Source organism: Cygnus olor, chromosome 3 (genome assembly GCF_009769625.2).
Source record: "Cygnus olor isolate bCygOlo1 chromosome 3, bCygOlo1.pri.v2, whole genome shotgun sequence".
NCBI lineage: Eukaryota > Metazoa > Chordata > Aves > Anseriformes > Anatidae > Cygnus > Cygnus olor.
Genome location: NC_049171.1, coordinates 109,246,841 through 109,261,728, shown reverse-complemented (window position 1 = coordinate 109,261,728; position 14,888 = coordinate 109,246,841). Strand labels below are relative to the sequence as shown.

Genomic DNA, 14,888 nt, shown 5'->3' with positions numbered 1-14,888 from the left:
TGTTATGGTTTCTTAGAAAACTTGCGGTAGTAGATGTGAAGGAAAAGCAAAAATCCGACAGGGTCAAGGAAAAGAAAGCTATGTCTTGAAGTTCATGATGCTTCATCTGGTATAGAAGTAAATGGAAATCCAGGGAAAAATAGAGATGGCCCATAAATATGAAGGTGAATTTCTAGAAATGATGGCATCGCTCTTGCCATACAACACAAGGAACTTGCTACGTGGTACCAGGGATACTATCTCTTCTGTTCAGCTCTGAAAAACTCAGGCTAACTTGTCATCTATTGAAACAAACTAACTGGTGACATTTTAGGAATTGGTTTAGATTAAAAACTGGGAAAATATGGTTGTCTAAGCAAAGGAAAATCTGCTGGTAAGACTGAATTAGTATTGCAGCTTACTTTGGAAACTATCAATACTATTAAACTGAAAGGCACAGAAAGGAAATGTTACACGAGCAAAAGTGAATCATGGCCAGCATTATCTTTGTTTGCTCAAATCCAGAGTTTAAAAACCCTTATACTGAACTTGATGACATTCTCAGAGTAATGTGGAGACATTGTAACTAAATAATTCTAACTTTAAATAAATATTTCTAACTTTAATGTACAAAAAAAGGGCATCTTTATTTTTAGATTCTGCTTGATTTCTTTTTGATACTATGCTAAAGAAATATGCAAAAAAACATGCACAATACTGCCTTTTAAATGAGTATACGTGGATATTGAAGTATTGTTGTTTTTTTTGCAGCCTCTTGTAGTGCCTCATAGAATTCATTCAACAAGTAGAAATGTGAGAGAAGAGAAGACACGCTCTGAAATAAACTGTAAGCATATGTAGATGATAACATTAAATGTTCTTAAATTAATCATTAATATTCTCTTATGATTTCAACTGGTATTCTGGGTATTTGACACAGAAACATTTTTATTGGTATGCAGCAAAATAAAAACTTATGCTGTTTCACCTACAGGTACAGGTTCCGGAAGCAGAATAAATATTTGTTTAAAATACTTGAATGCACACTTTGTCAGCACTTCAGTAAATCTTACTTTTGCTTCATATTAATTGAACAGTGCACAGCCTGAGATCTTTTGATAGCTGCGTGGTATAGCCCCATATCTCACTCTGGCAAGGATATTCAGAGTGATGCCAGATTGTGCTGGGTACCAGAATGGCAAGGAAAGCTTTTCCTTCCTTAATTTAGTATATTTGTCATGTTTGCTTTTGAATTGAAACATATACATAAAAACTGGGAAAAGAGAAGGTTGATCACCAGGCATTAAAAGCAGACTCCACCCCCAAATCCCCAAGTTTTAGTCATTCCTTTGCTTGAATTAAATCAGAGCATTACTTGCAGCTTTAGTTTTCTTTAACTAAAATAGAGGGGAGGTGTCTTAGAGTACCTGCCAAAGAGCTCTGAGAAGGTGTGATCAGTTTTCTCCAAACTGCATTCAAGGCTCTTTAGTGCTAATGAGTCTCCCGGAAGAAGAGATCCAAGAGTGAATTCACGTAATAGATGTTTTTTCTATAAACTACAGCTGTGCTAGACCTTTAAAGAGGGCACTTCCATGCCCTATTCACTGAATCCTTTTCTGGATTGTAGAGTGAGTAGGTAGGGTAAATGATGATTGTGCTGCCTTCTGTGATAGAATACGAGCACGTGTCAAAAGTTTCCATCAGTGGGCATAGAATACACTCATTAAACTGAATTTATTTCTTGTGTTAACCTTTGGAGTAAAGTTTTGTCTAATTGCTGCCTAACTTAAGTTGTTGTTTTCCTTTTCTCCTCTTCAGTTGGTCAAGTAAAATTTGATCCACCCTTGAGGAAAGAAACAGAGCCACATCATGAATTTGTGAGTAACAAGCAGCACATGCAACGCACAATACATTATTCCCTGCAAATATCAGTGGAGGAGGGGAAATATAAGATGCATAGCATATTTCCTTAGCATTACTAAAGTTAGTAGTCATTCTTCGAACAAGGGTGAACATATTGGTCCTAAATTATTTGGTGTCATTAGACTGTACGCATCAAGACCCCCTTCTTTGTGGGCTTTACCAGATGTGATGTATGTGCTAAGCAACAGCTCTTTGTATTGTGGGTTTCCTCTATCCTTTATACCTCACTGCCAAATATATCATTCCCTTTGCTTACAGTTACAGTTTTAATTGTAGAGTTGCTCTGTGTGTACTCAGATGCTTCTCTCCCTCATGCTCATATTTGATAATGATTGCTATTGGAAATAATCGTAAAACTGAGAGCCTGGGAAAAAGTATGATGCGTTTGAAAATGGATTTTTGGGGGAGGTTTATTTTCCCATGCAAACAAACTTTTTGTAGCCCTGAATCACATCTGAGCCACAGTGAGTCTGGAAGTTGGTGTATTGTGTAACGATATAGTGCTGATATTTTCCTCCTATGGGTCCATCAGTACAAGGGCTACGAGAACTCAGGCAGTGGGGGAAAAGGTGTCTGTGCTGTCTCTCACATACCACTGCAGTAACTTCTGTGACGGAGGCTGTTGCTATCCACATTTGTGCACTTGGGCAGTTTCTTCCTGTTCCTGGGAAGGCCAGTGTTTCTACCATCAACTCACCAGTTACCTCAGAATCATTTTTGAACTAATTCCAAGTTATCAGGACTTTGTTTCTGTGCTGCATTGTCTGGATTGTTAAGAAAATTGGTGGCATCATATAATTCAAAGTATGATGCTTTTTGCTTTTTAATAATTTTATTTTATATATATAGAATCATAATTGCAAAAATATGTGAATGGAGAAGCTGAAGTTTTAAAATACTTCTTTTCATTTTTATTTTATCAGTCAGTCACTGTACAAACCAACTAGTGAGCTGGACAGCTTCACCGGGGCAGGGAGGTATTTTCATTGTACCATAGGAACCTGAATTGCTAAGTAGCAGAGAGAGATTTTCTGCAGGGGGTTAAAGCATGACTTCTGAGAGCACTTTTTTGGCAGGTATGCTTGGAAAAGAGAAAGTGGGCCTTTTCCCACAGCATGTGTTAGCAATGAGGACCTTTGCACTTCAGAATCTTAGAAGCCCTTTCTGCTACAAGAAGGGACTTGAACTATCCAGATTAATTCTACTGATAAGGAAATATTTTACTGTTATGTATTCCTGTGAGAGTTTACATATTTCAAACTTGTCCAAAGAACTTGCTTTATCTCTCTATAAGGATCTATAACTGCTTTCATGGATCTTTCTCAATAAAGAAATTAACTGCCCCAGTGCCCATAACAGAATGAAGCATACAGACATGATTTGTCCTTTCAAGATATAAAAATCCTTTATTTTAGGACATCTTACATAATTTTCACCTTAAAAAGATTAATATATTCTTTCTGATTACCTGGCAGGATTTTTTTTCTATAGTGCTGGTCTAATTATTTGAGTTTTTTTTCAGTGTGAGCATGAATGGGAAAGAATGAAACAATCATCAGTTTGTCTGTCGCAGGATTACTGTGACATACCTAAAAATGCAAGCAAGATAGATAGTTCCTGTAGGCTACCTACAGGTAACTGCAGTTACCTAACTGCTTACATGAAATATTTGCATCTGCGGTAGCTGTTTTTGTAACGTATTGCCACTGTAGACTGAATTAGAAGAGTTGTTTTAATTCTTACAACTGCTGTTAGCCAAGAAGAGAAGCATAACTGTTATTTTCCAAGTGATGATGCTGGGTCTAGAGACAAAAGAAAAAAATGCATTTTGTTGTTAGAAACCAACCATGGAACAAACGGACAATTGCAATTGGCATTTTCAAGGAATGGATGCTCTAGCAAAGAGCCTTAGTACAAAGTAGGCTAAAGGAGAAACTTGTAATAATCTACACCCCCTGGGGGCGACTGGAGAGAGACTTTTAAATGGAAACAGGAGCAAGACATGCTCTCTCTTCTTCCAACAACAATAATGTGAATCTATTTTCATTAAAGCAGTTCTTCTGACCCTTTTGTTCTTGTCTCGCTAAGGCATGTTTAAACTTCATGCTAATTTACTTAAGGGTATGAGCGCACAAGCCAAAGATCTGGGCCACTGCTGAATAATGAGTTATTGTTGGTGATGTCCTTATATTTTAAGCTGGTACATACATGCCTCTTACTGAGGCAGCTTGTCACCCATTACCACAGCTCAGGTGATGAACAATAAGTCATTATTTTGGTGTGAATCAGTAGTATTTGGTGATGTGACAATACCCTTAGCTGTGTTCCTCCCTCACGCCTGAACTGTTTTAACATGGTTTGAGCTTCAACTAACAACTCTTTTTTTCTTTTTAGCGAGAAAATTTCCCTTTATCTATACCTGGCTTTCAGTCACAATGTAAATAACTTGAGTTTCTTGATCTCTATCTAATGAACAGCCTGACAGTAGCGATTTTTTGGACAATTCAGAGGATATATACTACACTGCAAGATCTAACCTGGTATTTTTCATCTTATGCCTTTCTTTGTCAGTGTTGGTTTTGTCTTTGTTTTCATTTTCCAAAGCTCATGTTTTGTCCTGTTGTTGTAGTGGTGTTTTCATCTGTGTAAAAGCCATTTGGTGCAAGGATTATTCTATATGTATGTTTCTGTAATGTAGGATGGAATTCTTACGATGTGCAGTACTGAAAGTGTTTAACCCATATTCATGTTTTGTTGGATCACTTCTGTAGAAGGGGCTCAGTATTACACGTTCATTCAAACTTATTAAACTGCTTTACAATGCATAACGTGTTAATTTTATGGAGCGTGATTAAAAAAGAAAATAAATCCTCTTAGTATTTTTGTCGTTCCTTTAAATAGTCCCATGAAAGATTATAAAATTATATAAATTTAAATATCCAAATTCTCCAGATAGTAGTTATATTACAGAATGAATATGAACTTAATAAAACTAACAGAAGGCAGGGTCGTAAGCGTTTTCAATGGCATTTGGCACCATGTATACTCCGATATATTTTCCAAATTTTCTGTTACCACACTGCTAAAGAATTCAGTTGTTAGCACTGCAGCGTGGAAATTACCGTAGAAAGCAAGTTTTCTTATTTCTTTAGTCTTTAGGCACAACGTAGTTAGGAAAGTAACGCTTCTGACTCTTTGACATCTTCTTATGCGGTGGAAAAACTGAAGAAACTTTCTGTAGCTGTAGATGAAAATTGTTTTAGTGGATTTCTTTGATTTTTGAGCTTTTTAGTATAAGTATACTTGGGGGGGGAAATGGAAAACTGAGGTGTTTGGGGATGTTTTTTGTTTGTGATTTGTTGTTTTTGGCATCAGTTGGCTTGGTGTATCTTCAATCTTTCAGTACTGTAATTACTGAGAGCTTTGACTCCTTTTTGGAAGGAACTTCATGTGGAATTCCTTGGTAGGAAAAATGTTTCACAAATTGTTTTGAGATTAGTAGCTTAGATTTCTCTATATGTGGTGGGAACACCTCATTCTGTGCAATTGCTTTGGTTTTGGGGATGGGTTTTTCTTTTATTTTTGTTCTGCCTTGTTTTGTTTTTCAGTTGCTGCTTTTTTGATGTTTTTTTCTTCAGATCTCGTTTGGCATTGTCACATATCCCATTAGCTTAAAATCTGTGGGTCTAAAGGGGAGATGAGAACACGTCTCCCAAGTGGACCATCCTTCTGTTGCATGAGGCCCTGGGCAACCTGATCTAGTGGGTGGCATCCCTGCCCATGATGGGGGGGGGGGGGGGGGGGGGGGGGCTTGGGGCTTGGAACTAGGTCATCCTTAAGGTCCCTTCCAACCCGAGCCATTCTATGAGTCTATGATGTGCTGTTTTGCACATTTTCAAAAATGATTACTATGATGAAATTGATGAGCTACTAATGTTGCAGTCATGAGAGGGTATAGCAGGGCCAAATTTCTTTCAGTCAAAATATTTTTGCTGTATTTAAGCATTAGTTCAGAAATAGCCTCAGGTATGTAATATCTTGAGGAAAAATATTCTTTTCTCAACCTGCAACTTCTTCCAGGTTATTTTTCCACCAGATGGGTTCTGGTGGAAAAATAGAGCTTACTGTTGACCTGTTTCAAATCAAAAAGTCATGTTGAGCAAATAGAAATATTTTAGTTTGGGCTATCCTGATCATCAGTGAAATATTGTGTTGAAAATCTTTTTCGTAGCTGAAAAGTTGTTTTTGGATGCATCCACCCTGGTCTTGGTAACTGATGGATAACACTGCAGTTGCTTTTTTTCTTTGTATTGGAGGAAAAATTAAATGATTATACATTGGACTTTATACAATTTAGTCTGGAGTATTCAATGTTCAGTGGAAAGTACTGAATTCTACTTTCTTAGAAAGTGGGGATGGAGGAAGTGAAAATGTCAAGTTTCAAACTGAAATTGTTTTCAGTTGTTGTCAACTTAGCATTCACTTTAGATTTCTCTGGCAAAGTATTCAGTAAGGGATTTGTGGTTATCACGTAGTGCTTGCTGTTGTATTTGCCAGATGTATTTATACATTAGATCCTATTTTTTTTCTTTTTTTGCTTATAAACATCCTGGATTTAATGATTTTTAATAGTCTTTGGCAGCAGTTAATTTTCAGAATGCAGTGTTTCATCATAGCTTTTTGGTGTTAGTTATTTATTTGTGGCATAGAAATTGACATATTTGTAGGAAAACCTTAAGTTAAAGAGGAGTGACTGACCTGGATGATAAACTTTGCCCAGAAGACTTATTCTTTGGTTTGTTTAGGTCATTTTTCTCCTCTCTACAAATGCATATGTATGATTTTCAGTTTGTTAAAAGCCACATATTCTCCTAATCCTGTTTAGTTGTAGTATGTTTTTAGAGTTCTAATCTTAGTTATCTATTAGCTGGATTTCAGAAAATCTTCGTACTCTGCTCTGCTTTGGTTAATGAAATTGTGTGATCCTTAGAAGAAAATAAGTAAATAAGTGGAGGGAAAAGTATATAAGGGTTTCAAGTGTGTTTGGTTTTTGCTTTTTCTTTTCCTTCACTGTATGTTTTCAGTACTTTCTACCTCAGCAAAAGTAATCAGGAAGATGAGATGCTGAATTTCGTTGCTAGGAGGCAGTTTAAAAATGTTGTGTAGAGGTGCCTGTTTGATTGAGACCTTACCATAGTTAATTAGGGTGGTGATGTTCTCTTACATGGATGTGAAATAGTGCTGTTTGTGCCAAGTGGACACTCATAGACAAGACTTATAGAGAACTGAAATACAAGGAAGAGGGAAACAATAGCTACGTAGCAGTAATGCACAGGAAAACCTCAGTCAGTCACCAGGGAGGAATTACTTTTGCTCATGGTTAAAAATATATATAATTAGCTATTTCTGCTATCCACATAAATTAAAGAATGTGATTTTTAATGAAGGCATTGAAAGTATAGTATATTCATTAAGCAATATTAAGCTTATCTTAAAATAAACATTCTCTTTTATGGGGCAGTATGATAGGAACTGCTTAATCATTTGTCTTACTAAGAAATAGGGATGTGTATGTGCCTTCTTGTTTGGCAAGTTTGCAGTCAAAGGTTATAGGTAGTCTTTAAAATTCAGATATACTTCCCCAGCACTTTGTGGATTTAAAGTCTTAACAAACAAGGTCATTTGAACTAAAAAAAAAATAGATAAAAGTTTCAGGATTAGAAGCTGTGGGAAGTAACTGTGAATTGCAGGTTAACTGTATACAGTTTTGCTTTTTTGAAAGACTGAACACTTCAAATAAATTTTTCAGTATATCTCAGCCCTGGAGAACAAGTCTGTTGATTAGGAAAGAAGACTAAAATTTACAGTAATGCTTAATTCATCAAGGAATTCTACAGAAAATTCAATACCTTTTTTTTTTTGAATCTTCAACTGCTGAAGATACTGTAGGTTTAATCATTCTCGGGGAATTTGTTTTATAGCATCGTTGATTTCTTTGAAAGGTGTAATTTGCCTTTTTACATGACTTCTTCCTTTAGTTATACCCAGAATGGCGAGAAGAACTAGTGATTATTCCCTGTATTCTCTCTTTTCCAAAGTGATTGTTGTCAGCAAATAGCTGCCCGTCTTGTACACAGTTATGTTGGTTCAGGAATGGGTCCTTAGTAACCTGAGTTTGAATGCAGAGTAATCTGGGGTTGCATCTTAGATTTAACAGCAAAGTTATTGACGGTTTTCTCATTCCTACTGGCTGTAGGTCTTGAGCTTCTTTTGGAAAACGTTAAGTCATTCATATTCATTTAGCGTGAATGTTGTCTGATTGAAAAGAGTTTTAGTTAACTAATTGGCATGGTATGTATCTTAAATGAAAATATTCATGGAGATTAATAATGTTGTTGGGTCACTTTAAGGATGTGGGTGAGGTAATAGCCTTTATTAAACCAGATGTTGCATCATTTAGTAATTCATGCTAATTTGTTCTTCCCAGTGGGAATCCATACCTGATAATATTTCTATTTTGTTTAGGTATGTTTACAATTGGCTTTAAAAATAAAAATCTACTTATACTTTTTGTTCTTATAAAGTATAATAGCTCTGTGGAGGGTTTACATGATAAATGCAGTACTTACCTATGTTTGTGTATTAAATATATAGCTAGAAGGTCTATAAAGTCACAATTCCAGGATATATTTGAAATGGTATAAAAGAAAAAAACACACAAAAACTAGCACTTCCAAAAAGCTGACTAGCTCTCAACATATATCTGATTGTCAAGAGTGAAAAAGAGCAAGTTTCCCTAGCAGTGGGTTACTTGATCCCACATCCCCACATTTAGGTTGAAAACAGAAATATTTTTAAAGTTTGCAAGAATGCTAACAGGCTAGTCAAGGACAGGGATTGAAAAATATATCTAATTATAATCATAGTGAAATAAATGCTAATAGCACAGTGGTAAACTGAATAAAAAATAAGCTTTTGTCCTTTTAAAGAATTTAAACATGAGTAATTCTGGCAGATGTCATTTTTCATAAAGAGAAATCCAGTGAAGCTTGTAAGCTCTGGTGACAGGTGAAGGCTCTTTGCTTATTTTCTCTTATTAATTTTCCTGTCGTTGCTGTACAGTGTATATGGTCATGCATTGCATGATGTATAAATTAAAATGGACAAGCATTTTATGTCTGGCCAGCATAAGATTTCTGTTTCCTGCTTTTGATTAATGTGATTGTGCAACATGCAGGCAAAGCACTTGACACTTAAACCGAAAATCTCAGATTTCATTATACCGATCTGGGGTTATTTTTCTCCAACAATCCTTTTTCTGGCATCCTCTTACACAGACTCACACCGCCTGTTTAACCTCGTTGTTTGTGAGTCTAGTGATCTGTTATGTTTCCAGTCTTGTTATTTTCTGCCGCAGGCCTGAATCCCCAAATACCTGTGCTTACATTTGGCTGCTATGGAACTTTTTGAGATTGCTTAGAAATAATTACTGACTCACAGTCAGGAGAATTAAATCAGTGTATCTCTGGTGGACTGGAGTGTGTCAGCTGATGGTGAGGACCAGCAGAAAGAAATTATCTGGGTAATGTTACAGCTACTGGGAATTACGAAGACTGAAATTGCAGAGGGCTTAGGATGGCCTTTCACAGGGGAGGGAGATTCACTGAGCGAGCTGTTGGGGTACAGGAATAGATTGAAACTGTGGAGAAGGAAGATAAGGATAGCAGAAGGCATCAATGATACCCATGACTGAGGCCTAACCACTTCCACCTGCTACCTCACGGAGCCTGAGACATGGCCATGGAGGAAGGCGAGCTTTCCACCTGCACAGCCATTTGAGAGCCCTTCGTTCCTGTCACCTCATTTTTCTATGGGAGTGGGTAGGGTTTGTTGGTGGTTCGGGGTTTCTTTGTTTAATTCTGGAAAGAGGTGTGTAATAAATTCATACTAAGGCTGACAAGTCAGTCTCTCCAAGGTTCAGGAAATGCCAGCTTCGGGCTTGCCATTGCAATTTTTATACAACCCTCTGATCTCTACCTTTTTACATCATATCAGTTACGTGCTGTTTGTTTCCACAATATCTCGCTTGTCTTGGGAAAATATGAAAGGTCATTGAAGCAATCAAATGCTACTGACAGCTGTGGTAGAAACACCCATGTGGAAACTACTACTTACCTTTACAGAGTAGAGTTGAGGGTGCAGTAAACAAAACCTGGAACTCCTTGCCAAGCAGAAAACAATCTTTTATAGCTTTGTGTGAAGTGATTGCCCTTCAGTCTGGGACTGAAAGCTTGTGGTGGCTTGTGCTTTGGTATCTGGGAGCACTGGAAAATCATGTAGGAGACATTTCCCCCTTTCTCCCCTGATTCTTAAAAACAGCCTTTGTGAGATCAGCCCCATGAGTTGTCGTTGTCTAGTCCAAGCTCCTGCAGCGTGGCTGTCTGGGCACTTTTCTGAAGGATGGCATGGTCTTGATAGAGGCTGCAGCCAAAAGAAGCCTGTTCTACAGAAGATATTACAAGACCGTTAAAATGTTGCCTAGGGAGGAGCAGTGTAGCTTCATTTGTCACTAACTTAGGTGATAAACTACTAATTTCTCCTGGTGAACACGCACAGTAGTTTGGGAGGCAAGTTTATGTGCAGATTTCTCAGATTGTGATCCATCTGAAGAAGCCAATACCATTTGATTATAGCAGTATCCTTCTGGCAGATGCAAAGTTGTTGGTGCCTCAGTATGGTCTCTTTATTCCCATTAATGAATTAAATTTGTATGCCATACGGCATCCATTGAATAGTAGTGTCTGAGGCCTGTTGGCACTTCTTTTTCTGAGTAGCCAGCCCTCTAAGATAGCTTGAGTGCTTTACTTTGCTGCCTGTTCTGTTAATGCTTTATTTTTCTTTTTGATATAGAAGATATTGTTAAAATATACATAAGAACATAGAGTTATCCCTCAAATATATATCGGATAACCAGAGCTATAAAAACCCTTTTAGCGTCTTCTCTGCTTATTTCTTTAACATCGCCATGTGCTAAAGGCATTTCAGGCTCTCTGCCAGAAAAACTCCCCATCTGAAAGGAATACTATTAATGTGCCAAAGAGGGATGGCTAGCTTCTGCAAAAACTACTGTGATCAATTTGATGGGGCTTGATCCATCACAAAGTCCTTTTTGTTTTTTTATTTCCTTTTCTGCAGCTGACTTATTTGAGGAAAGGATCTGTGAGGCTAAGGAAGAAGCTAATGACAGAGTTTTAAAAGGAATTAGAGGTGCAGCAAACTGGCAGAGGAGATTTTCAGGTGTGGTGGGCTTGAGAGTGGTGTTAGAGGCCAGAGGAACTAGTTTGTGTGGTAGCTCAGGTGTTATAGAGAGGAGTAACAGCAATATGATGTGGGGTATGTGTTTGCTCACCTGTTCATCTTAAAGATTCATTCTCTTGTATTTTAGGATCTACAGCTAGAATATGGTCATGGTCCTCAGGGTGGCTACTTCTTGGGTGCAAATAAGTGAGTAAGCAATGGCATTTTCTGTCATATATATTCACTCAAGGCTGTTTTAATATAAGTTCACAAATGTGTGTTTAAACACATCAATTGAAATGGATGTAGTAAAATGTCAAGCATATATCAGTTATGATTCCAAAGTCACTATTTATTTATACAATATTAGTAATTGATACAGAATTACAGCACTTTTCAGTATTTGAGGCAATGTCGATAGTACTGTCTATATGGTGCTGTGAGTCTCCTTTCAAGAGCTGTTATCTTGGTCTGCTTGTTAACAAAATGTTCTGCATGGTAGGTGTTACAGAGCACAATTTTAGCCCATCTAGTAAGTACCACTGCTCTTCTTTGAAGTTCCTATATGAAACCCTTCCTAGTGTTATAGGACATGAGGAGTGTTCAATTATAGAGGCTTTGAAAAGTAAAATTTACCTGTTTCAAAGACATTTAACTTTATAGGTTTAACAATTTTCTTGTATTAGTCATGTGAAATAGTTTTCAAAGATATCATTCATTTCCACCCAGTTTCTTAATTTCCATTTATGCATGTCAGAATTAGGATGCTTACCTTTGCATTGCTAAATCAAATCATATTTTAAAAATGCAGGAAATCTAAGCATAAAGCATGCGGGTTTTTTACTATCTTTTATAGATTAGGAAAATCTATATACCAATATCTTTAGAAATCCTGTTGTTTCCTATTCCTGCATTTCACCTGTTATTCTTCTGTCTGTGTTTTCAAAGACACAAAACAATGAATCTATTCCAGCGGTAGTTGAATGCTCTTGTTACTTCAGCTTTTTTTAATGCTGCTGATTTTCTTGATTAGTGTGGTTTTCTTTGAAATTTGATCAAGCTAAAACAGCCCTTGTTTTACAGTACAAGGAACGAGGGCGACTGTGCTTAATAGCAATACATTAATAAATGCAAACGGAAGTGTACTGTGTAACTTGGAAAAATGCAGCTCTGTTTGTTTGTATGTAGATATTTGATTCATGTTCTGAAAGCTAGCTAAAATAATATGCTTTACGTTATTTGCTGATAGAATCATGGGAGCATTTGCCTTGGCTTTTGATAATTAAGATTGTGTGCCACAATTAAACTGTCTTCTTATTCTTATTTAATGCTGAAGGAGTCTCTTAAAATCAGTTGAAGAAGAACTGCATCAGCGGTAATTCTATTCTTTTTTTCCTCTTGTGTGTTTCAAAGTCATTTGCACATTGATTTCTTCTGTCTGTCACAACTAGTTCTTGTTTGTCCCTGTATGTGTCAAGATAAGGGAGAGGCCTAGTTGTCTGGAATACAACTGTGCTTTAAAGAATAATAATGATGATAAAAAGCTAAAAGACAATAGTCTGTAAAAGGGGTAGTTGCCCTTTAATCTCTTTTTTTCAGTATCCAAATAATTTTATTAAAACTCACTCAACCATAGTACCTTCTTCATTTTCTTAGGGGACACGTGGCACATTTAGAAGATGATGATGATGCAGACGATGATGCTAAACAGTAAGTCCTCTTGTAAAAAAAAAAAAAATATATATATATATATATATATATATAACCTGATACTTGAATAGAAGAAAAAATAATAAAATGCTGAATTCAAGATATATGTTTAATGTTTTTCCTAGGTTACATCACCAAAATTTTGCTTATTGTGCTGATAAACTTGTGATAAATTAAGGGGAAAAATCTTGTTCCTCACATGATATAGTTGGCTTTTTGTTTTCTATTTTTGAACAAAATCTGTGTACATCTGTTGAGACATTAAATTATCTCACCCCTGTCCTGGATGTGTCTTTTAGAAGTGATGACTATGTAAAGCTCATAAAGAAAAAAATACATAAGATATGTGTTACCATCTTCTCTAGATGACTGAGGTTGTTCTGTCCGCATTCTCAGCCAGGAGAATGCTTATTTAGGTGTTTGAGGATGTTGGAACAGAGAGAACCAGCTTCTTGTGACTGCTAAGGCAGTGTTGATAGGCATAGATTAAAGTAATTATGCTCAGATTTAATTCAACTGATACAAGTATTTGGGGGCGTTTTCACTTGACAGATGAGCACCAAAAAAATTTCCAACACACAGCAAGTATGTGGAAATTAACATTCTTAAATAAATCTGATGTAAAGACAGAAAAAAAAAGATGCCGTTGAGACAGATTCCTTGTTTAGTTTCCCGTTAATGGATAATTTTGAAAGCTGTCGCTTCATACCAGAAACCTGTAAAACATGCATTCTCTATCACTGGACTATTTACCCCTTTCCAGAGAAGCAAATATCTTCGTATTTCTTTTCTTGAGGTATTTTACTCTTGTTCCCTTGTAACAAAGGTAGGACTTTTATCACCTCAATGAACGTGAGGGACAGCCCTCTTGAAGAAGGGTAAGGCTACTGATCTTTATAGTGTCTGATGTCAGCTAGGTGACAGTACTTTAAACTTGCATTGATTAGTGATCAACTTCTCAAAACACAAGTCTGTTTGCTGTTTGGTGCAAGTGACATTTACAGAAGAAAAATTATTTTAGTCAGTTTTAGCAGGCATTTTTCCCTTGCTAATTCCTGGAGAAATTCTTCATATTTCATTAAGTGGCTTTATAAAGACATGATCAATTACATTGTTTGTCAACAATATGAAACTTCCAAGTATTATCTTCAAGGGGAAGAGAGTGATAACACCACTCATTGATCTATTCTCCTGCATTTGGACCAATCTAAGAGCCTCCTTTGCTCATAAATGCATAGACCTTGCTAATGATAATTCAGGCTTCCTTCACTGTAGGATGAGACGGTCCCCTGTAGCTCCATACTGCCAGATCTACTCTGGCCTTCACCGAAGATACTCTGCATATCTGCACTGCTGTGAGCCAGTTCAGCTTGGTTCCTCCATCTGTATTAATCTCTAGATGTTTCTTGTATACAGCTGTGTCCACGTTCATTTTTGCTTTGTTTTTTTTTTTCCCCCCCTTTCTTGCTCTGTTTGCGGCTAGTATCATCTACTTCAGTCATGTTCTGGGACCAAAAAAGCACCCCATAGCTTCCAGAGAGGTTCTGATTTGTCTGACCCTAAAAACAGTCACAGCTGGTGGTACGAAAATGTCTTGAGTTTTGTGTCTTCTCACATTTTATCCCTAGTATTCTTTTTCTACTGAGAGGGCCTAAAATTTTCCTGTTAGCACAGCGATAGGCCTCAGATGCCTCAACCTTGACTCATATGGGTTCTGCATGTGCCTGTCTCCTCTTGGTATCTGTTTGAGCCCAAAGCTCTGCTGCGGTGTGATCAGCTCAGTCTCTCATAGCTTTCTCTGGAGCCCACTGAAGATTCAGGGCTCTTGCTTTATATTCTGTGAGATGGAGCTGCAGTTGAAGAGCACATGTGACATTGATAGCTTCTTCCCTCAGATCCAGAACACAAATAATGAAGCAGCTGTCCCCACACCATTCCAAACTGATGCCACTGCATGACTCCAAAGCTGGATGATTCAT

The 14,888-nt window shown here is 37.0% G+C and overlaps 1 protein-coding gene across 7 annotated transcripts in view; it reads left to right on the top strand.

Annotated features, from left to right (window-relative positions):
* Positions 1-14,888, top strand: part of MAP4K3 (mitogen-activated protein kinase kinase kinase kinase 3) — an 81,170-nt gene that overhangs the window by 35,125 nt on the left and 31,157 nt on the right. For 2 of the 7 annotated variants that reach the window (XM_040551065.1, XM_040551064.1), the window contains exons 13-18: positions 751-826; positions 1,798-1,856; positions 4,380-4,442; positions 11,348-11,406; positions 12,536-12,574; positions 12,856-12,909. In XM_040551065.1, the coding sequence (XP_040406999.1) occupies positions 751-826; positions 1,798-1,856; positions 4,380-4,442; positions 11,348-11,406; positions 12,536-12,574; positions 12,856-12,909 (350 nt within the window). The remainder of the gene's footprint in view (positions 1-750; positions 827-1,797; positions 1,857-4,379; positions 4,443-11,347; positions 11,407-12,535; positions 12,575-12,855; positions 12,910-14,888) is intronic. The other 5 variants (XM_040551069.1, XM_040551068.1, XM_040551071.1 and 2 more) reach the window with 3 other exon arrangements.